The 22,887-nt window shown below is 34.6% G+C and overlaps 1 protein-coding gene across 1 annotated transcript in view; it reads left to right on the top strand.

Moving 5' to 3' along the window:
* The window catches only part of LOC140792260 (nuclear pore complex protein GP210), a 67,246-nt gene extending 49,692 nt beyond the window's left edge, over positions 1–17,554 (top strand). Inside the window, exons 24-36 of the mRNA XM_073143136.1 lie at positions 1,701–2,109; positions 9,033–9,135; positions 9,220–9,350; positions 9,533–9,604; positions 9,936–10,017; positions 10,729–10,836; positions 10,928–11,069; positions 15,743–15,835; positions 15,922–16,156; positions 16,239–16,293; positions 16,379–16,470; positions 16,555–16,615; positions 16,974–17,554. Coding sequence (XP_072999237.1) covers positions 1,701–2,109; positions 9,033–9,135; positions 9,220–9,350; positions 9,533–9,604; positions 9,936–10,017; positions 10,729–10,836; positions 10,928–11,069; positions 15,743–15,835; positions 15,922–16,156; positions 16,239–16,293; positions 16,379–16,470; positions 16,555–16,615; positions 16,974–17,317 — 1,927 coding nt within the window. The 3' untranslated portion in view covers positions 17,318–17,554. The remainder of the gene's footprint in view (positions 1–1,700; positions 2,110–9,032; positions 9,136–9,219; positions 9,351–9,532; positions 9,605–9,935; positions 10,018–10,728; positions 10,837–10,927; positions 11,070–15,742; positions 15,836–15,921; positions 16,157–16,238; positions 16,294–16,378; positions 16,471–16,554; positions 16,616–16,973) is intronic.
* The last annotated feature ends 5,333 nt before the right edge of the window (positions 17,555–22,887 follow it).

Here is a 22,887-nt window from a genome sequence, read left to right as displayed (position 1 = left end):
GAAGATATTTATTAAAACTAATATTAATGATGGAACACTCCATAATATAATTAAATACTCTATAATATAATTGAATACTTCATAATATAATTGAACATATAATATTAATTCATAATAGTTTAATAATAAAATTAATATCTAGTTGAACGTAAAATGACGAGAAGGATCAAAGACTTTATTTGTCGGTACAAAAATAACACAAGATTATTACATTAAATACTATCAATATTCTTAAAAAGGCATTCATTGATAGTATTGCTCGTTGTAATGTCTCACATAGTCTTCATATAAATATGAATTTTATAATTCTTCTATGATATTATATGGATATTAAACATGCACGGGAATGAATAACACACTGACATAGGCATAGATACACTATAAACATATGTAGATTGTCGATATAGAGTATAATAAGGGTATTTTGGTTCTAGTGGGTGTGATTAATATGATGGTAATTATAATAAACTTATATCATCCTGTGGGTGCACCTCTTTTGATATTATGCTTGCTACTTACAGACTCAAGTCCTCTGTAAAAATAATACCTCTTTGAGAAAATTATGTAATAGAAACACATATCTCATCTTCATCATCACTGCCACCATACTGATTCTTATTATTATTACTATCATCATCATCATCATCATTTTTATCTCTAGTCTCATTATCATTAATTTTATCTAAGCTTTCTAAATGATCAATTGATCAGTTAATTTGATAATAAAGATAGGAAAATTAAAAAAAAAAACTCTGCATGGCACAATGACTGACACGACATGGCAAGGTAGGCGTGCCGGTCGGCACGGCTACGCACGGGGGTGTGCCACTGGCATACTCCGTGCCAAGTGTCGTGCTATTACTTTCACATCAAGTGTCGGTCAGCATGGGGCGTGCCGACCGGCACAACCATCTATGATAGCGCCTAATCGATATGCAGGTGCATATGTAGACTAGCAATAAAAATATCAAAAATAAAATTTATAAAATAATTTATCCATCTAGTTTATTGAATATTTTAGCCTAACAAGCTAATAAATTGGTAAAAGTTGCAAATTCATATATGAAGAATCATTTTCATAATATTTTATCTACTAAGGATGCTACTTTCTAATCATATCATTACTCGATAAATATTTTCAAGTACGATAAATTGCACCAAAAAAATTAATTAATAATATGATTATTATGAAGAGCTATAAATATCTCACTTTTATTACATAGCGCTTTCTTATGAATATGAGGTTGCATTGCATATGCAGTCAATAGGCGATCGTTGGCAATCTTCATATGTGGGTGCATATGCATATGCAGTCTTCATATGAGGGTGCATATGCGTATGCGGTCCGCATGTGCGGCATACATGTGGTCAGATCACAGAGGAGGACTGGAGCGGTTGACGAACTGCTGTCACACCTATATGCTGAGCTGTTAGAAAAAGTAGATCTTATCCATTGTGAAGGATAAATAATAGGCAACCTTTTATTATTGTGCTACTCTTAATTCGTGTTGGCAAAGATTTCTGGTTAGCAAGGGAATTTTTAAATTCTCTACATTTCAGTAGTATTTAAGTTTTGATATGAACTAGAACTTGCTTAATATGTCCACGCATTTATCCACATGCAATATGCGCATAGAGAGGCACATGTGAATGAGCATATTCATACTAGTTGACTTCTTTATCATCTTTCCCCTTATCAGATCTGCAGGGAAAACAAGGGTTACAGTTTCAGTATCTTGTGATTTTGTTTTAGCTGGTAACCCTCAACCTGTATATTACAATGCATCCAAATCAGTGACAGTAGTGCCAGATCCTCCATTGGCCCTTGGGTTACCTATAACTTGGGTGTTACCACCCTTCTATACCACTTCAGAGATTTTGCCTAAATCATTTGCATCACATCAGCATCTGGACTCTCGTAAAGTTGCAACAACTACTTATTCCCTGCTGACAACTTTTTGTGGTAATAACGATATCCAAAAACGAGAAGCTATCACTATCGATGGAGCCAAAATTAGAACACAAGAAAGTGGCAATATTGCATGTATCCAAGCAAAAGAACAAGCTACTGGAAGAAAAGAAATAGCATCATGTGTAAGGGTCACTGAGGTTAGTTTTTCACTCATTTTTATGAATTGTTACATAGATATCTACCATTGACCTGATTATGTAATAGTGTTTTGTTGCTTTATTTTTTGGTTAATCTTGTGGCTTCTCTTTTGTTTTTTCTTTCATTTTGAATTTCCTCTTTGATGTAAACTAGTCTTATGTGCATATATTTATCATCTAGAGAAATTAAACATTATAAAATTGTCGCTATAACATGTCATCCTTGTTATTCCCAATGGTAGGTGGTTGATTTATATTTTGACAGTTGTTTATAACTTTATATTATTACTAAATTGCGTGACAGCCACCTTTAGGGCAATCTGCACTAAAAAGCCTACAGGTTCTTGAATTGGTATAGTAGCGCCAAGTCACCATGGAACTTGCCACATACTCTCCAATCATGGGATCGTGTAATGCCTCGATTTCAAGAACATGGCGGTCGCAAATTTCTAGGGTAAAACTTGTAGAAATGTGAAGCTCAAATAAAGAATCAGATCTTGTGTGCACGTTGCCATAGCTCTCTGGAGTCCTTTCTAATATGCCTTTTGATTTTCTGAAAAATAATAAATATTTCATGAACTAGAAAGGAAGTAAACTCACTCTACTATTAGTATGTTTATTGACAAAAAGTTAACAAATGGTTTATATATAATAGCAGAACATGAATTACAATGGTATATATAAGCTATTTTAGAAAACTAAATAGATTTTTGAGGTTCTTCCTCTTATTCAAAATCTAATGCATATTAGATTGAAATATAAGTCGGGCATATCTCATATTGAATAAATTGATATAATTGGAGAATTGATGTTTGTCAAAATTAATATCATGAAAACCTGCTAGACTAATAAGTATGGCATATTTTTTAGTGGGCAGTCTAACCCGTGTCGACTAGTGACTATCAGATTGATGCCCTAGATTATTTTGAGCCGACTAGGGTCACAAGAGCAGCCACTGGTGTAGGGAAGTATCAAAGAAAGATAAGTAAGTTCAGTACAAGTTAAATTGGAGCTTTATTAGTCTAGGTCAAACCTCTCCATAAATGTAAAATACGTCTCTTTGTCAGATTAGTGTTTTGAATCTTCTATCACCCTATAGACAGTCATCTAGGCCTGTGGCTAAAGGGGAGAGTTCAGTTCAGTGTATTTTTTTAAAGAAAATCTAAGATTTGTCTCAATCTTCTGATTTTGTGTTTATTCAAAAGTTGATGCCTTTGATCTAGCATTCATAAGAATTGGCAGATTAAGAGCTTCCTTTCAATAATCATGCATGAACTGGAACAAGAAGAATCGAATTTCGAGTTCTACATCCAAAGATATAATTAAAGCAAAAACAAAACATTCCTGAAATAGAAAATCTGCCAATTTAGAGGCCTAAACAGTGGAATCTGGTTGAAATCCATCTTGGATCATAAGTTGTGAGTTTTGAATTGAAACACTTCCCTTGGAATACCAGAACCTCAACTTGCTTTTCCAAATTAGAATTCTTTTCTTTTTTGAATAAGAATTGTCTCCAAAAGATTTGATTTTCTTTTCATTTTTGCCTTAATCACGTAATCCCAATTAATCTCATGATTTACGGATCCAAAACTTGGTCTGTACAAAGACGATCTAATATTTTACTTTTCTCTCTTTTTGTCATTTGCTTCTTCTTTCTTCCCTTTCTTTTGTCTTTTCATCTTCTCTTTCTATTTCTTTATTCCCCTCTTCTCTTTCTTCTCTTTTTTTTTCTTTATTTCTTTTCTTATCTCATTCTCCTTGCCCTTTCTTTCTTTCTTCTATAACCATGTTTTCACTAGGATGTGCACACATTACAATCTGATTTGCAGATATCACACTATCAATTTGTATCACGACGACTCTTTTGAACAAGACATGTACAACAAGGAGACAACATATACACATATAAGTTAAAGCGAAAAGTATACTATCAATGCACGCTACAACTATTCTGGAATCCAAAAAATGAATTTCTTTTCTCAATTCTGCATATGCAGTTCGAACGCAACTTATATATCATAACTCATACTTGCAAAAATTGTGCCGAGGTTTGGACTAGCCTATGCAGCTCAAACTGAGTCTGATAGCTGCCGCTGAATTGTCTTTTGATCAATTGAAACTTTAACTTCTTTGCACAAAATGATATTCCATAAGATGTATGTCTTTAATTTGTACAACTCACGTAAAATTTTTGTCCATGAATTTGCTGAAGTAATTGCACTAACAATCTCTCACTTGGCAAATTTGTGACAAACACTAACCTAAACAATTCTCTATTCTATACAATCACCCTAGAGTCAAGAAAACACATATATCTTTGAAAAATTAAAGTTCCTATGAAGCCACAAACATTAGATACTTGTGAAATGCAAGTGTATAAAAGAAAATTCAATTTGATGAGGTAGGGTCATTTTCGGTTTCCCTTACACTTGAGGTTTTTTTTTTTTATTTTATCCTTTTGGTTATTTAGTGCCTCATTAAATATTAACAGGACATTATAAGAGAGAATTAACCCTATACTTATTGTTTTCATCTTCTATTTCATATGCTGCTGCTAATTTTTCTTATTTTTTCTTTTTCTTCATTATCTTCTTCTATTGCTCTTTTTTCTATTTCTTAATCCTTCTTTTTTTATACAAGTCTCTCTAATCATTTTTTAATTAATAAAATAAAAATTAATAGGAGATAATTGTGATATAATTATGATTAGTTAAATAATTAAAAATATAACTCGGCATGATTATTATTTATTTCTATGTAAATTCCAATGGTTAAATATATAAGAGATTAGTTTTCCAAAACTACGTAGAATTAGAATTTCATAGTTTAAATATGAAATTCGTAGTTTAAGTACAAATTTCGTACTTAAAATACGAAATTTTAGTTATGCGCGGTTTCGAAAAAATATTCAAAAGATATTTTTTGGACGTCAGATGCATATCTTCTGAATATTTTGCTAAAGTTACGCAGAATTAGACTTTCATAGTTTAAATGTGAATCATAGTTTAAGTACAAATTTCGCACTTAAACTATGAAATCTTAGTTCTGCATAGTTTTAGAAAAATATTCAAAAGATAATTATTCAATATCTAAAAATTATGAAATCAATTGGATAAAATCTATAACATCATGATCTAGAACTTTTGTATTCAAAATTTCTTTAGATTCGAAATCTATTTTCAGCTGAACGAGGAATTCATAATTTAAGTAAATATTATAATTTATTTGCAATATAGATTAAATTCTCTTTGAAACATTGATTAAAGAGTTTTTATTTAGTTAAACTATCTCTAAATAGTCTCTAACTATATTAATTAAAGAGCGATAAGAAAGACTTGTATAGAAAAAATATCTCTAATTAGTCTCTTTCATAACTACAATAACAATTTTTATTGATTTTTAACAACTTTCATTATTTTTTTACATTGTAGAATTTATATACTTTACCATTACAATTTATGTATAGACAAATTGGAGATAGTTTAAATAAATAAAAACTTCTTAATCAATGTTTCAAAAATAGAACTTAATCTATATTACAAATAAATTACAATATATACTTAAAAAATTGTGAATTACTGTTAGACTTTCATACTTAAATTACAAATTTTGTAATTAAACTATGAATTCTTCATTTCGCCACAGATATATTTCGAACTTGAAGAAACTTCGATAAAAAAGTTTTAGATTATGATGTCAGAGATTTTGTCCAATTAGTTTCATAATTTTTAGACTTGAGATGATTATATTGTGAATATTTTTCTAAAACTACGTACAACTAAAATTTCATAGTTTAAATATGAAATTTGTACTTAAACTATGAATTTCGTACTTAAATTACGAAATTCAAATTTTACGTAATTTAAGCAAAATATTCATAAGATATGCATCTGATGTCCAAAAAATATGAAATATATAATTATTGATACATCTAAAGCAAAAGTTTGCAATCTAATAGTATAAAATTCACATACATAAAGCTATCACATTTATCAATTTATTAGTTTATCTAACAATTTTGTAAAGTTTGCAATCTAACAATTTAACTTCCAACTATTTTGCCTATCGATCTATTACATTATCAGCTTATCACCATAATTAGAATTAAAATAACTAATAGAAATTTCAATTTAAGCTCTATTCATATAAAAAGTTTAAAGGAAACATAAAAGATTGAAAGTATTTGAAGGAGAGTAGAGAGGCAGAGAGGCAGAGAGAGAATAAGAGAGAGGGAGGAAGAGAGGTCAGCCAATTAGAAGAAATGAAAGTGGCTTGTCGGGGGAGGGAAGAGAGAGAGAGAGAGAGAGAGCCTCATCGTGCTCAGCAATCTGTCGCCCTTGCCGTGCTCAGCAATCTGTCGCCCTTGCCGTGCTCAATAGCCATTGCCCTCGTCGTGCTCGACCGCTTGTCTCACTCATCGTACTCATCATTCTCAGCCGATCGTCATCTTGGACTTGCTTAACTAATTGTTGTTGTCGTCGTCGCATTGCATTCTTTCGCTCAAGGGTTTTAGGTGAGGTGGGGATTTGGGGATTTTTGAGGGCTGAAAAGTGTTGATCGGGGCTGAGAGGTGAGGGTTTGATTATTTAGTTTTGGTTTTGGATCCAGGTTAATGAAAAGGATTCAGACTCGACCCATTTTGCCCAATAATAGCACGTCGTGTCCACGTGGTGTCTTATTTTGTTTTATATTTTCTTTAAATCAGGATACTTCTAATCCGTGTCGGACACGTGTCCCACACGTGCCCGTGTTCGACACGAACACCTCCCCCAGATAGAGGTGTTTGTGCTTCATAGGCTACAAGGATTAGGCCAGTCCAATTCAACTTTGGCTTGATGCGGTTGGACTTAAAGCTCGAGGGAAGATCGGTTTGATTAGAGACGATGCAGCCGGACATTAGGGCTTGCTGACAAGCCCTAACCGGCTTACCTCAAGCTAGTTGCCACGACTTGTTGATGCGGCTAGTCTCAACCATGGAGAACCAAACCAAAATCAACCTACAACCATTGACATAGACTCACTTCTACAATAGTTTTGTTTAGTCTTCAAGGAACAACCCGAGTTTCCACCGATTCGAAACCATGACCATTGGATCCAGATGGTACAAAGGATGAAATGGGCCAACATGAGACCATATCGTACCTGCACGCAAAGATGGGACTCACACGGCTAGTCCAAGAGATGCTTTGATCAGGGCCTTCATCCATTGAGTCATACCGCCTACCATAACGCTTGCTCATCGGTATTGTTGGTGCAGAAGGATAACTCATGGCGATTCTATGTGAACTATTGAGCGCTGAACGCTATCACCATCAATGACCGGTATCCAAAACTGATTTTAGAGGAGTTGTTGGACGAGCTAGCCTGTGCCACCATCTTCACCAAGTTCGATTGCGCGTGCACCTAGTGTTCTATGTTTCAGCCTTGCGAGCTCGAATTGCAGGTGAGACAGCTATTGCGGCCAACATACCCGATCCAGCTATACATAAGCAAGAGCTTGTACCACTTGGATTCTAGCCAAGAGAAGGATTTGTGTAGACAGAAGATTGATCACGTAAGTACAAGTGGAGTGGTCCAATGGACGAATGCCATATCCAACTTGGGTGTTCGAGTTCGAGTTAATGTAGCACTTCCTAGATTTCACTTTGAGGTCAAGGTGAGCAAAAGCATAGTGAAGTGATGCTGTCCAAGCCAAACCGGATCTGAGCTAGGCATCACGGGCTAAGGAACCGCATTAGGGTAGTAGACTTGGTCTGCTAAACGGGCTATTTATCTTGTATTTAGTTCATGTTTATCTCTTATTTAGTTTATGTTTATCTCTTATATAAGGACTAATCTTAGTCTGAGTTGTGTAAACCTTTAGGACTAGTCCTAGTCCTAATATGATTTATTGTAACCGACCTCTACAAATATAATTGTTAGTTTATTTGTTGAGGAATCCAAGCATTGAGAGTTATACTTTAGCCTTAGACTATCTCAGGAGTAAGAGTAAGAGTAATCTAGGAGAAAAAGTAAATTAATCTCCCATTATCATCACTATCGCTGCCCATCTTTTCTCTCTCCACTGTGCTTCACCACCAGCCTCCTCTATCCAATACCTAGACCCCCTTGTTGTTGATCAACTTTAATCATTCTGTAACACTAACATGCAAGTGCAATAAGACTATAGGTCAATCTAGTATGATGATCAATGTGATTCATGCACCGTATTAAAATTTCTTTCTCAATTCTGCATGTGCCAATAGAATCTCATAAGTGTCTTTCGAATGCCACTTAAATTTTATTTTTATGCATTGTTTCTTTCTTGTGTTGGCATTCGAATGCAACCCGGTGTGCCATTAGAGTGCTGTCTGATACAACTACTGAATTTGCTTTATTTTCACTTTGAACTTCGATTCTTTACACATTTGATCTTCCTTAAGTAGTGTGTCGACCATATAATTGGTTTCTGCTGAATCTAGTTTGTACAATTTGAATACTAATGTTATGGGATTTAGGAGCTCCTAGATCAATTTCTTTTTCATGTCCAAATGTTTGGAAAGTCAGGCACTAATCTCAAGGACATGCCCAGGCCAACCAATGATCGCTCACGTTAAATAAAGACAAAAACCTTGGCCTTGGATGTACTTACTTATGGACCATAGTCTTAGATGGAGTGGATTCCATGGATTTGCTATTATAAAGTAATTGCATTAACAATAAAATCTATTAAATTGGAATAAAGAAATGAATGGATTCATCTTCCTTCCCAATGCTGGATATTTCAGGTAGGATCTGAAATGGGTTTCTTTATGCTACTAATATTCATCTCTGATTCTTCTTTGACTTCTTTTTTTTCTGTAAATTATACTGAATCAGTGGTTGATCACTTGGTGATAGATATATTAAAACAAAGTTGTTATGTTACTGTCGTAATTTCTCAGGTGGTACAAGTAAGGGTTGCTACCGCAGAATCTTCCATTCATGAAGTTTATGTTGCCGTTAATGATAAAGTGGAATTGATTATCAAGTACTGTGATCATTTAGGTACTTACTCACACATTTGTCAGTCTAGTAGTTGTCTGTTTGGCCAAATTATAATATCTATTCTATTTCATCTCTTTCTATCAGGTTATATGTTCACTGAAGCAAAGGGAGTGGTTCCAATGGATGTTGAAACAAATTATCCTGATATTGTATCTGTTTCTTTCCCAAAAAATGAAAACAATACACATATTACAGATGAATTTGTCATTCTGCAGGTCTGCTTCGCAGCCCTTTGCCTTTTTAACATGCTAACCCATTTTAATGTCCACACTTGCACAAGCATGGACCAAAATATTGATTTACCATATGCAGCTTGGGAAAAATTTTTCCTTCTCTATTTTTCTGTTTCAGCATTTGTTGACCTAAGTCTCTTGACTCTCTTTTGTGTGGCATGAAGGCAAGAAGCCCTGGTAGAGCTCTTGTAAGGATTTCCATCGGTCATAATCCAAGAAAAGCAGACTTCATTTTGGTACTAGTTCTTTCCTCAATGGCAATTTGTAATTTGTTGAGCTATTTCTAATATCCTTGACAGCCGACTGATATTGCTTCCAGTCATATTTGATGTGATGTACTTCATATAAATTTGATCTATTGAAATTATTTGATTGAAGTGATTCATTTTTATGGTGCTTTTTAAGTGAAATATATATTAATTCTTTTGGCTAATTCGTGAGGTATGTAGGTAGCTAGGGACTTTCTGTCTATGCATTAGTGCATTACCTAATTAGCTAATTGTATCAGCTTCTATGCTGCAAAACTTATCTGGATTATTTAGCTCTCACTATTTCACCCATTGGCAGGTAACAGTTGGTGCACAATTGTATCCTAGGAATCCAGTCGTACATCTTGGCCAATCTCTTAACTTTACTGTTGCCGGAGATGGTATGTCATTCTGATTGAGGGACATATGATAATTCTTGTCATGCATGAAAACATTGTGCCATCTCATCAAGCAGCTTGGACTAAACTTCCTAGTTCTTGTAATTAATATTTGCAGCTTTTCTAAACTGCATTTTAGCGGATGTATGTTTTCTTTTAACCTTTCCTTTTCATATACATGCTAGTCTCCTTATAATTGTTTCTTTTTTTTTTGTGCTTTAATTGTGTTTTTAACTGAAAAATCTCTAGTCTTGTATTTTTTTTCCTATATAGTTCCTGATAGGTTACATGTTCAGGAATGTACTGTATGCCCTTTTCTCTTCTTCAGTTCTTTGTAATTGATAGCTTTCTCATGGCTTAAAAGCATATGACTGGCAAGGCAGAAGAAGAAAAGGACAAAATAATAAGTATGGTCAATGTGAACGGATAACTTATCTAAGAACCTTAGGCATGACATTTTAATTCTGTGTGAGGAACTGTTTTGACTTCTTGTTCGGTTGGATTTATTTTTAATTAACTAAAGGCTTTTTCTTAACTTTACTTGAAAGGAGAGTTATTTGATGCTGGAGTTAGAAATTATTTAATTTGTTCCACTGATCTATTATTGGATTCCATCATCATGCTTTTGCTTGCTTCTTAGCTTTTCCTTTTATCTTGGTACAAGGATTTAGAAATCTTTGTCTGTTCTCTGATAACTGTAATAATGTTTTGTAGGTATGTCTGGGCTTCAATCTGGTCACTGGTTAAGTGGTAACGAAAGCATTCTCTCTGTAGACAGGCTTTCTGGGGAATCTCGTGCTCATGGTGAAGGTGTGACTGAAGGTAATTCATGAATCGAACAATTGTTTCTATACGCTGATATTTTCGTGATTCTTTTTCATACTATTAAGAGTAATTACTTTCCCTGAAGCAGTGATCTTCAAAAGCTTGGACTTAAAGCTTCAAACAACAGTAACCGTGCTCAACGTAGACCAGATAATTGTTGATGCCCCATTAGAGACGTTGACTAATGTTCCATTTCCATCTGAAGGTTACAAGTTTTCTGTAAGATCTAGGTCTGTTTCTACTGCCTTCTATGATTACGGAAGTCTTTGGTTAAATTGTACTTAGTGAGTTTCCCATGCATATTGTTTTGTTAGATAATTCTATTAATGGTAATTTATATGCTAATGTGAATGCAGATGACTTTCCATGCTATTTTGCCAGTTCAAAACTTGCGTCAATGCAACCTTTTCTTCATCCGAGCAATTTAAAACATTCAAGATCTTTTCAATTCGAAGTAACCATGCTTCCGCCTCAATTAGATCAGTTGTCCCCTTGAAGGAAGGTGGAGAAACCTTCAAGAATTTCTCGAACATTGTGCCTCTATCTAAGCTAAGAGGACTAGCCTCTGTTGTAGAGTGGGGTTGTGATGTCTGTCCTCCAATGACCTGGATCAAAGTCTAAATTGCAGTGAGAACTGCATCTGCAGCAGAAGCGGGAGCAATCGTTGGCTCATATGCAAAAGCTAGAGTAGGTGTAGGGGTCGACTCTTGATTCCTATTTCCTCTAGGAGACATACTCTGGGCACTAGCTCCATGGCGGCGATGCATATACACAGTGTCCTTGCAAAATCTGAATAATGTTAAAACTAAAATCTATTTCATAAATTAACTCGCTACGAATTTGAACTTGTGCAACTAGACCTCCACTTTTCTCTAAAGGGTGACTCAAACTTAAGCTCCAATACCAACATTGTTATTACCTGAAATTAGAACTATGACCGGCCTATCTAAAGATACACAAAGCCTTAATAAATAATTTTCTAAGTCCACTATAAGAAGAATTTAATATTGATATCTGACTCTAGCAATAATAATGAAAATGACCAATGTCTCCAATCAAATTGAATTAACTAAATTTTAAAACATAAAGACTAATTGAACTGAAAGGGAAAAAGGGGTAGATCTTATGTGGAGGTGAGGTCTTTGTGCATCTCGCTAAATCGCCACGTTGATTAGTACTTAAAATATTAGAAGAGGGATCCTATGAGCCAAATAACTATAGCTCAGTGAGTGAATCCACTCAAAAACTAGAAAATCATTCTTTATCTAGTATGAGATATTAACTAAAACTCAATTAAAATAATAGCCAGTAACCTCATAATATAAATAATAAGTCTAAGCCACAAAGATGCAATTAACAAGCTAATATCATACTTTAACGTCATTAACCCTTCTCAATTTCAATAGTGCTAACTATCTCAATTTAGGGTTGTGCTTAGGAATTCATATCAACTAGAAGTCACCTCAAGATGTGCTCTAGTCTTTTCCTTATAGTTAATCCAGCTATAGCTAATCTAGTTATGGTCACTAGAAAGTGTGACTATATGATAAACGCAACTTATCTTTTCTACTAGCTGTAAAGAGAAATTAAGGTCACCTTAGGGAGACTCTTGGTCTAGCCTGAGACTGTTCCTTAATTACGCCAGAGTTATCTAAACAAATTATATGCTGATAAGGTATAGGTCTGTTTGCTGGACTTCAAAAGTTTCATAATCATGTCAGTCTCACCTAAACGAATTCTATGCTGATTAGGTATAAGTATGTTTCCTAGACTTCAAGGTAGGCTTGAGTTACTGTATGGAGATGTACGAAAAATATCTAGTCTGAGTTTGTTCTTAAGTCTCACCTACTATAACTCATGCCACTTATGACCAATATATTGGCTATTTGCATAAAAATAATATATTTTATAAATTAATGTATGGCACGAAGTATAATACATCATAAAAACAATAATGATACATGAAGTGTGAAGACAATATAATAAAATTATAATACAAAACATGAGGATAAACACGTGAATAAATTCTCTCATCTGCTATTAGCAATCTAGATATTTGTACAAATATTCACCTTTATCCATAAGTAAACTCTTATTTTAATTTAACAATAACCAAACTTTTTGAATTTAAAACTAATTAAATTGTTAAAATAGGCTATTAGTTGGGGCTGGACGTTTAGACTTGAACCCAAACTCGAAACTAAAAAGGGTTTCATTAGGCCAAATCGAGCTCTGGTTGGGATTAATTGGTCCTTACTCGAGCTCTCTTCTCACAGACGGAAAAGAAGACGAAGATGAATACGGGGAAGAAGAGATGGAGACGTCTCACCGACGGTGACACTACCAGCAGATCCTGCTGATCACACGAGGGCTCCAAAGAAAGACATCCACAGTACAAGGCCAATGGCACAAAGCTCTTGGAACAGGAGTGGCGGCAACTTGAAGCCGTTGCTCGACGAGCTTCGTTGAAACTACAAATGCCCAAACAATAAGGTATTTATATTCTAATTATAAATCTTATATTAATTTACATGGGGCAGGATAGCACTCAACGGCGAGTTGAGTTGCGTTCTCCGATTGCTCTAACAGTCCTCCGACGTACCGATTCAAGGACACGACCCCGACGAGAAAGAAGAAAGGAGATTTCGATGCATAAATCCCCTAATTTTAGGGTTAGGTTTTGTTTTATAGGGGCGGAATCTGATTTCAATTAGGATTTGATCGTGAAATTCGCTGCTATCTCCTTATTGCAAAATGGGCGATAGAAGGTGAAAGGGTCATAGCAAAAAAAAAATTTCAGTTCTTACAAAAATTATGATAATTTTTGTTAGATGCTAGTTCTTAGGGCTAGTTTTGGTGTAATATCTCAATTTCGAACAAAACTTCGAACCATGTACTAGATATGAGATATGTTCAACACTTTAGCATGTAAAAGGAGTTTTGAATGTCTAATGATATGATCCGAGTTTGATCAGATCGAATCACGAAGATATTAGGCTCGATGGATTGAGCCTATTTATCTTTTAATTGGTTCATGTTTATGTAAGCCCTTAAGGTAAGTCTAGTTAAGTTATGTAAGTCATTAAGGCAAGTTCAATTAAGTCATGTAAGCCTCTAAGATAAGTTCTAGTTCGAATTATATAAACCTCTATAGCTAGTCTGAGGACTTATTATACCGGACCTCGATATATAGAAGTGTTGGGCTTCTTTGTTAAGTATCTAAGTATCCAAGCATTGAGAGAATTAATTTATTTTAATTATTTTCTTATATCGCATTTATTGTTTTATCGTAGCCGTTAGATCCTCTTTATCTTCATAAGAGTATATTGTAATCATGGAACCCTTCCAAGCACCCAAACCTTAGCCATCATCCTCCATAAGCCATCCTACTATACGATCGTCCACCACCACCCTTAGCCGTTCACCACTCTCCGTTCGCCACTCTCTAACGACCGCCGCAATGTTTGATATTTACCACTTTGTCTCGTTCTGACCATCCTCCACTCTTATTTATATTTTTTCATACCGACCTCTAATTTAATCAAAACCATTAGAATTCTAACTCTCGAGGCTACCACTATACAATTTTTCATAATTTTATGTCCAGATCAGTCTAGATCTGGTTCATAACATCTAACATATTTTCAAATATCTCATTTGCCAAACATAAGGGTAGAAACGAATTAGGCTTGGATACATCATATATTTATGCTATTATACCCATGATTCGCCGAATCAGCTAATCCAAGCCTAATCCAAACTCTCTCTGTCTCTCTCTTTTTGACTCTTTGACTCTCCCTTCTCACTCTCTCTTTTTCCCTTTCTCTTTCACTCTTTCTTTTTCTTTTTTTCTCCTTAGAATCTAACCATCGTTTCTCTTATAAAAAGATCTAGCTCTGGCGAACTCCGACGATGCAGTTCTAACTCTGGCGAACTCTGACAAACCCTGAGTATATAATTCATTAATTTATTTCTTTATTTCTCTCTCAGTTTTTTTTATTTCTTCCACTCTCCCTTTTTCTTCTCTTCTTCTTCTTCTTCATCATCACTGCACCATTATTTTTGTTTCTTTTGTTTGATTTTCTTCCACTCACTCTCTTTCTAATATCTTCTTCTTTTCAATTTTTATTGCACCATAATCTTTATTTTCTTATTTTTGGTAAAAGAATTTCTAAATTTTTAATGGTTTTTCGGTATTTTTAAATAATATTTAGAATTTTACGTAATTAAAAGGTCCAATCCAATCCAGACGACTAATACGTATCCAGTCCGATCCAATCCGGCCAATACGTATCATTTTTTTCATAAGGTCAATTCTAATCCCGATCCTAATTTTTCGAACCTTGATTATACCTTTTGGATACTCTGGCAAGAGAGTGTGTTGTTCATAGTAAGACACATCCTATGAAGATTTAGTCTACCTACCCTTGGTTCAGTTTTCACAGTTTCTTTTGCAGGGATACACTATGTTTTGATTGATGCTGATCAAAATTCATAGTTCATATTATAGAGTCAAGTGACAACTTTTATTCTTCTAGACGCAATGTTCGTTTTCCATATTTGTTTATCATATTCATATAAGGGTCTTGAACACTTTTATTTGAGTTAATTTTATCTTTGAGATCAAACATTAAATGCTTGCTGGATCAGTATTGCTGAAAGGTGATAATCTATGCCTGTCTTTGTTGCAGGCATGTCATATAAAAATAATCCAAAATTCATCATATTGAAGTTTCAATGTCTAGCATACCCATATTGCATTCCTATTCACATGCTTCATACTGTCATTTTCTCAGCACTTACCTGTTTTATGTATTTGCCTATGAGGATTTATCTAAACTGCTTTAATTGATTCTTTAGATCTTTTACCCAACTGGATATAACTCTCCTCTACTGACTGCAGACGTGATCCCGTGGAGGCAGAGCTTAAGCTTGGAATAACTGCAAGTCATATTAGAGTCCCATATGATTGTAGGGTTGACCCCTCTTTTCTTGGGTATGTTTTTTCTGTGTTACTTTTACTTTTCTAGATCATTGTTGGACTTCCAAACTTGTGATCTCTCCTTTTGTTACTTACTGTAGCTATGCAAAGCCATGGAGTGATCATGTTACAATGAAATCATATTGCCTCTTCTTTCCATACTCACCCAGACAATTGCAGAATCTAATGTCTACTTCAAATTTGAAGTTGAAAAATAGTATTGGGAAGGAAGGATTTATGTATGTTTCTGTGACTGCATCTCTGAGGGAAGCCCCAGAAGTTATGGAATCTGCACATGCGCTATTTATTGGAGGATTTTCTATTTCAATACGGAAGGTAATAACAGTTTTCCCACTAGGTCAAAACTTCAAAAATAGAAATTATCTTGCAGAAAATTACACTAATCTAATTGATGCAGTTAAATTTGACACCTAACACCAATAGAAGCCTGATAACAGTAATCGGAAACACAGGTATTCAAGGATTTTAAATTGCTTTTAGTTGTGAAGTTATTCATGTCTTGATTTAGTGTTAATTTCTTTTTACTTCCCATGGCAGAAATTGAGTTATTTTGGAGTGCCAAAGATCTGTTACTAGTTCAGCCTCTTAGAAGAAGTGGTTCTGGTCTCACTGGTTATGTTGAGTACCAGGTGAGGAAGTACCAATTTAATACGAGTGGCTGACATACTGCATAGGGAGGCTAATTACCTACTGATTGATTTCTCCACTTACAGGTTGAAGTCCTTAAAAGACAACCTTTCACAGATAAAGTTTGTATAGTACTTCCATCCACAGGTATAATCTTTCAAACCTTCTGTTTTCCTTTGTGTGACTTTCTGGAATAGAGTACCAAAATTCACATGAATGCATTCCATAATTGATCCTCCACAGCTTGGTTATCTTTTAACCCTACTTTTTAAGAGGTTTTTGGGTATAACTATATTGAAACTTTTATCTACATATCTTGTTGTAATGCCTGACTAGTGAGATAACATTAGTGACACAGTTTTTTCATTTTTCATGGTTTCACTCTTATATGCAATGCATGCGACGTTTAGTTTCTCAAATATAGTTGGCCTAGTACACAACACAACTTCTACAGCTTGGATTGAAGACAACAATTTTTATCTATTTCACCCTGTTTGTTGTGCAGGTCAAACAGCAGAAGTTGATGTCAGTTATGTAGTTGGAGAAAATGCAACGCCAACCAGGATGAGTGGTATCACATGGCCTGCAATCTTAGTTTGTGCTATCGTATTGATATCAACAGTTCTTGTCTTCTTGAGGTTGCTCGATAAACCAACCAGAACTACAACTTCTAGGCAGGGGACGCCTGCTGTTGCTGTTCCTATGACACCAGAACGAACCTCTTCTGGAAATTCTCAGTCCACCCCACATACACCACCGCCTTTGATGGAGTACGTTAGGAGGACACTTGATGAAACTCCGTACTATAAGCGTGATAGGAGGAGATACAATTCCCAATATACCTACTAGATGATTGTTTATATCAGGGATTGTATGGGTCGTCTAGAATTTTAATTCCGTTAACTCTAGTTCGGGATGTAGCTTTCAAGTACGCAAGCTTACTCACCTGATAACCTTATATGAGAATATTTTGTAAATAGAAGATTTAAGTATTTGGGACCTGTAAACGTTCAAAAAATTTGCTTTAAAGATGCATTCAGAATGAGATCCCTATCGAGATGAATAATAATATAGCCATTGCTCGTATGTACTGCAAAAATGTGGTAGTTCTGCCTCATTGTCAGGTTTTGACCAAGTGTCTGCCTTGCTTGAGTGAATATTTGGGATATCTTGTCCCAGGATTCTGCTTTGGCTTATGACTCAAGTGTGTCATCTGACCTGGTCTTATTACAGAACGAGCTTATTATTCCGAGCCTTGATAAGGACTTTTTAAGCGAAGTTTGGGGTTGTCTATATTGACCAGTTTATTATATGGTAGTGTTCTTAATTTGTTGGTTGAGAAAAGCTTACTCATTGTATTGACAGTTTTGGGCACGGTTTTGAAATTACACTTTCCGCCCTCTCACTTTCATTATACCATAATTATCCTTTCTCCAACCCAACAATTTAATCAAATAGCCCGCAAAACCCTTTCTTCATCTTCTTCCTCTTCTCCCTAGAAAATCAAAATCATGACTGGCTGTATACTTCAATGTGCTTGAGATACACAAAATCTTATAAATACTTTTTAAGTACATAATGATAAGAATTAATGAGAAAACTTGACTTTGATAATTTAATCTAATAATAATGAAAATAATTAATGTCATCATTAATGTGTTTTTAAACAAATTGAATTAATAGATAGTCTAAAACATAAAGACCAAACAAATTGAAAGGTGATAATAATAACAATAATAATAATAATAATAATAATAATAATAATAATAATAATAATAATAATAATAATAATAATAATAAAAAGTCATATCTCATAACATGTCTAGTTCTAACATATTGAATTTTTCTCAATAATAATAACGTCATTCTTAGTTGGGTCTGTACCTTATAGATGTATATCAATTAGAAGTCATATCGAGATGACACCTGGGGCTTTTCTTAATAACTGATTCGGTTATAGTCATTAGGAGATGTCACTATATGGTAAATGCATTTTGTCTCATTTATTAACCATTAAGAGAGATTAGAATCATTTCAGAAAATCTTTTGATCTAACTTGAACTTCACTAGAGTCACCTAAGAAAGTCACCATAGTGATCTAAAATAGGACTTTCCCCTAAACTTGTAGTTAGACTTGAGTTACCATGAAAAATTGTAAGCGATCTATACTAAGACCGTTCTTTAAGTCATACTAAATATTAGCTATGTTTTTCCCCACTAAAATTTGCTAGTTGCATAGAGTATAGCGCACTGAATCGTATATTTTGCACACAAAATTAGAATTATTAAACATACAAAAAAATATAATAAATAAATTTACACATAGAAAAATATGTGATTAGATAAAAAAAATTTTGAAATACAATATAAATAAATATGTAACTAAACCCACTCACTTGAGTTTAGGTAAAACAACTAAAATCTTTAATCTCTAGTCCACGTGTAAAAAATCACCACCTTTAATAATAACAATAAAATTTTAAATTAAATAATATCATGATTTCTAAAATTTAAAACTAAATAAATTTCTCAATTAGGCCAAATCAAACCCAATTGGTTGGGCTGGGCTACAATTGGGCCATGACACACCCAACAATCACTTGAATGGATTAGGTTTAAGGCCCAATCTAATTAAGTTAAATGAGTTGAGTCTGAGTCCTTTGGATTCGAAATCCAAACCCAACTCAAATCTCTTAAGGGATGAAAATGAGACTCGGGTTGCCCGAGTCTGCCTTCATCATATCGAAGGGACCGACGAGAGAGAGAAACATCGGCAATCATTATCGCTGGCAGTCCGCCGACCATGCTAACACCTTCCTTGCAACCTCGACGACTTGAAAGATGAGAGGGAAGATCCGCCATAGTGACCGGTTGTGGGATCTATGACCGATGGCAACTCGAACCACGAGGGCTCCAATAGGAAATACCTACAGCACAAGGGCAATGACGTGAAGCTTCTAGTGACGGAGCGACAGTGTCCCGAAGCTATTGGCCGGCGTGATTCGTTGACAAAGATGCAACCCCACAAAATAGGTATTTCGAATCTACCATATTAAACTTAAATTAAATTTAGGGGGGAGGGAGAAGGCTTATCGATGAGTCGCGTGGTGGTCTCCGAATGCTACAGCGGTGCTCCGACGGTTCGCTTCCATAGCGATAACTTCAATGGTGAAGAAAAGAGGAAGAACGAGAGGAAAAAATGGGTTGGGGTAAAAGAGAGGGGCGAATTTAGGGTTATATTTATAGAGAGTCAAAATTTGATTTTGATGGATTCGGCCAAAACTCTTGCAACTTCCTCGCCGCGTGCCAGAGAAGGAGAGGGTGAAGCATGCGCATGTGTAGTGTATGTGCTCCCCAAGAGATTTTTTTCAGTTCTTATATTTATCCTGATGCATCAATCTGACTTCCTTTCACACATCATACCCTCAAAAAGCTCCCTCCCTTCTTCCTCTCCTCACATATCGATCCCGACATTGAGCCCTAAAATTATCTATATCCAAATCTTCCTTTTTCAGTCCTCCACTTTCCTATCCCTTTTTTCAGTCTTCATAATTCTTCACCATTTGTGTATCATCTTGTAGAACCTTGAGAAAGGTGGAAAACAAAATCTCCACTCGTTTAGGGTAAATTAGTATTAGAAGTTTAATTTTTTTATGTTCATACTTATTGGGTTTTTGCATTCAATAATGATTATTTTCTCTTTTGGTCTTTAGTCTCGAATTTCATTACCAAACCTTTGTTTCTTTTGAAAGAAATCTTATAGGTTACAAATTTTTTGAATTTCACTTAAACTTTACCACTGTTACAATCTATGGGTGTAAATTTTATTTCATTAGTAATAAGTGGGATATTTAAGAAAATAATATGCAGTTAGTCCAAATTTCTTAAAATGGTTAGTCATCTTGTACCGTCTTTTTTAAGAAAATAATATGCAGTTCCTATTGTCACATAGAAGTTCCTCCTTGTCAACTTATTTATTATTATACCTGAATACTGAATGATGACTTGTTTTTCTGATTGTTATAATCTACAATGAACATGACCACAATAATTATTCATTTATGTAGTTTGGTTATGTCCCCTCATGCTTGTAAACTAGTTGTGCCAAGAAGTTGTCTCTCATATTCTTTCACCACTTTCTAATCATTTTTAGCTTCTATTGGCATTTTTATTTTGCTCTACCATCTTTTCGTTTGGGCCCGTTGTATATTTCTAAATACCAAACCATATTGTATTTTGTTTTCCACATTGCAATGATAGAAGAATTGCTTTTTATCATATTTTGAGATAGCTTTGGCCTTCTTAGTGGTTAAAAGGAAAATAGGTTACCTTTGATCATGCAATCATCTAACTATTGGCTGGTCATATGCAGTGGTATGTCTTACAACTTCTTTTATATTAGTTATAAATGCTTTAACTTTTGGATGCACGGATATGTCATGTGGTTTGATAGGGGTATGTATACTCTCATTTCTGTATGCTTTATGACATGTTTCCGCATCTAATTTCTGGTGTTTGGTATTTGCAGTGGTGATGAGTAGTCTTATCCCATAGACGCATTTCTCAAATTAGGTTATATTATACATTATGTACATGCATGTTTGGGCCTCCAGTATTATTATATAATTTTATCTAGAGATGATTACAGTCGAGTATATTTTATCATGCATTTAATTATATTGATCTGGGATATGAGTACATTGGTGATATATATATAGATGATTGGAGATGATTCTACTATTATGATTGTATACTAGCATGAGTATGCATGTAATAGATTAGCATGAGTATGCATGTGTTAACGATACAGTTTGAGACTACATTGCATCATTTTCTCTTGATTCCTATTCCATATAAATTTCTATTATGCATTGACTTATTATCATACTGAATATATGCATATGATCTATCATTTAGAAGGAAAACATGAAATGTGATTAATAGGATAGTTAATAGAAAGCGTGAGGATACCCGAGTGGGCGCGAGGGTTAGGGCGTGCCTGGAGATGATTGATCGCTCGACATAGTCGCGATCATATTGATCTTACGTCTAAGGTCGTTAGTCTATATGTGCAGTAGACATTTGGACACATGTCGTTCGCTAGGGCATATGTGGCAAGTTATCCTCACAAGGTTTCTATCAACTATATGGGTACCCGATCTGAATGGATGTTGATACCCTAGCGGTTGGCGATGTATGGTTATATTTGAGATACTCTTGCGGGTAGCGGAGTATGCTCTTAGCCTTCAGACATGATATTGAGACCGGGTATCGGGTGTGGACTGTGCACAGTGGTCTAGTATGATGCTGACATATAAAGCTGACATTGATGACTGAGATGTTAAGAAATGCATATGATTTTATTATCATCTGATTTTCTAATTATCGAGTGGTCATTATACATCATATATGATTGCATTTGATATTATAGCATGGTCATGATTGGCATGCATCATGTGTCATATTTGAGAGAGAGTTATGATAATAATATCACATAGAGATTTGTTTATTCATTGTCGAGGATTATACACTTTTATCAGTTATGACATATTATTTATATTTTATTTATGTATTGAGGATATATTTATTTACTTATTCATGACATGATACTTTTTCTGATTCATATTATCAAGTATTTGATTTATCCTCTATTTGGCTTCACTGATTCGGGGTAAAGTCTATTCACTGAGCCTTTAGCTCATAACTCTTTTGTTTTCTCCTTTCCAAAAACCCAAGTATACGAGTGGAGCAGGATACTCCGTTGGAGGTCTTGCTAGTGGGTGAAGAGTAGAGTGTGGTTAGTGTTATATGTTAGATGAGTTATCTTTTCTGATGTATGAGTGGACATCCCCCAAAGTATGTCTTTATCTCTATTTTATATGCTAGCAGGTGACTTTGTACTTGAATAATTATGTATATACCACCGTTGTGTATATGTAGTTGTAAAAAGCTCTTGATGATGTGTTGTGGCGTATGTGGGGCCCAAGTATGGTTATCTGTATGCTATTGACAGCTAGACTTGAGTTATTCTTAGTTTAGATATTGTGGATAAAATTATGATGTTACTACAAATTTATTTGATTATTAGTCACTAACCAAATGGTCAGGTGCTACGCACGTGCTGTGTGGTCTCGTGCCATACACGTGTTTAGGGTTTGGGTGTCACATAATGAGTCCTATTCGGACTTAGCCCTAAATGCTTATACAACTCGAACTAGGACTTGCCTTAGTGACTTACATGATTTAACTAGACTTGTCTTAAGGGTTTACATTAAAAATAAATATGACCTAGATATAAACATGACTTAGCTAAATTAGCATTCCTTATCCTTCTTAGAATATTTCTTTATTATGCCACATATGGAGTCCTAGTATGGAGAAACCTTGAATACGAAAGTTGTAGATTAGGACGTCTTCGA

Source organism: Typha latifolia, chromosome 7, assembly GCF_019914945.1.
Source record: "Typha latifolia isolate L0001 chromosome 7, TyphaL0001v2, whole genome shotgun sequence".
Classification (NCBI taxonomy): domain Eukaryota; kingdom Viridiplantae; phylum Streptophyta; class Magnoliopsida; order Poales; family Typhaceae; genus Typha; species Typha latifolia.
The sequence above is the reverse complement of the archived record's forward strand: the minus strand, read 5'-3'. Positions and strand labels throughout refer to the sequence as shown.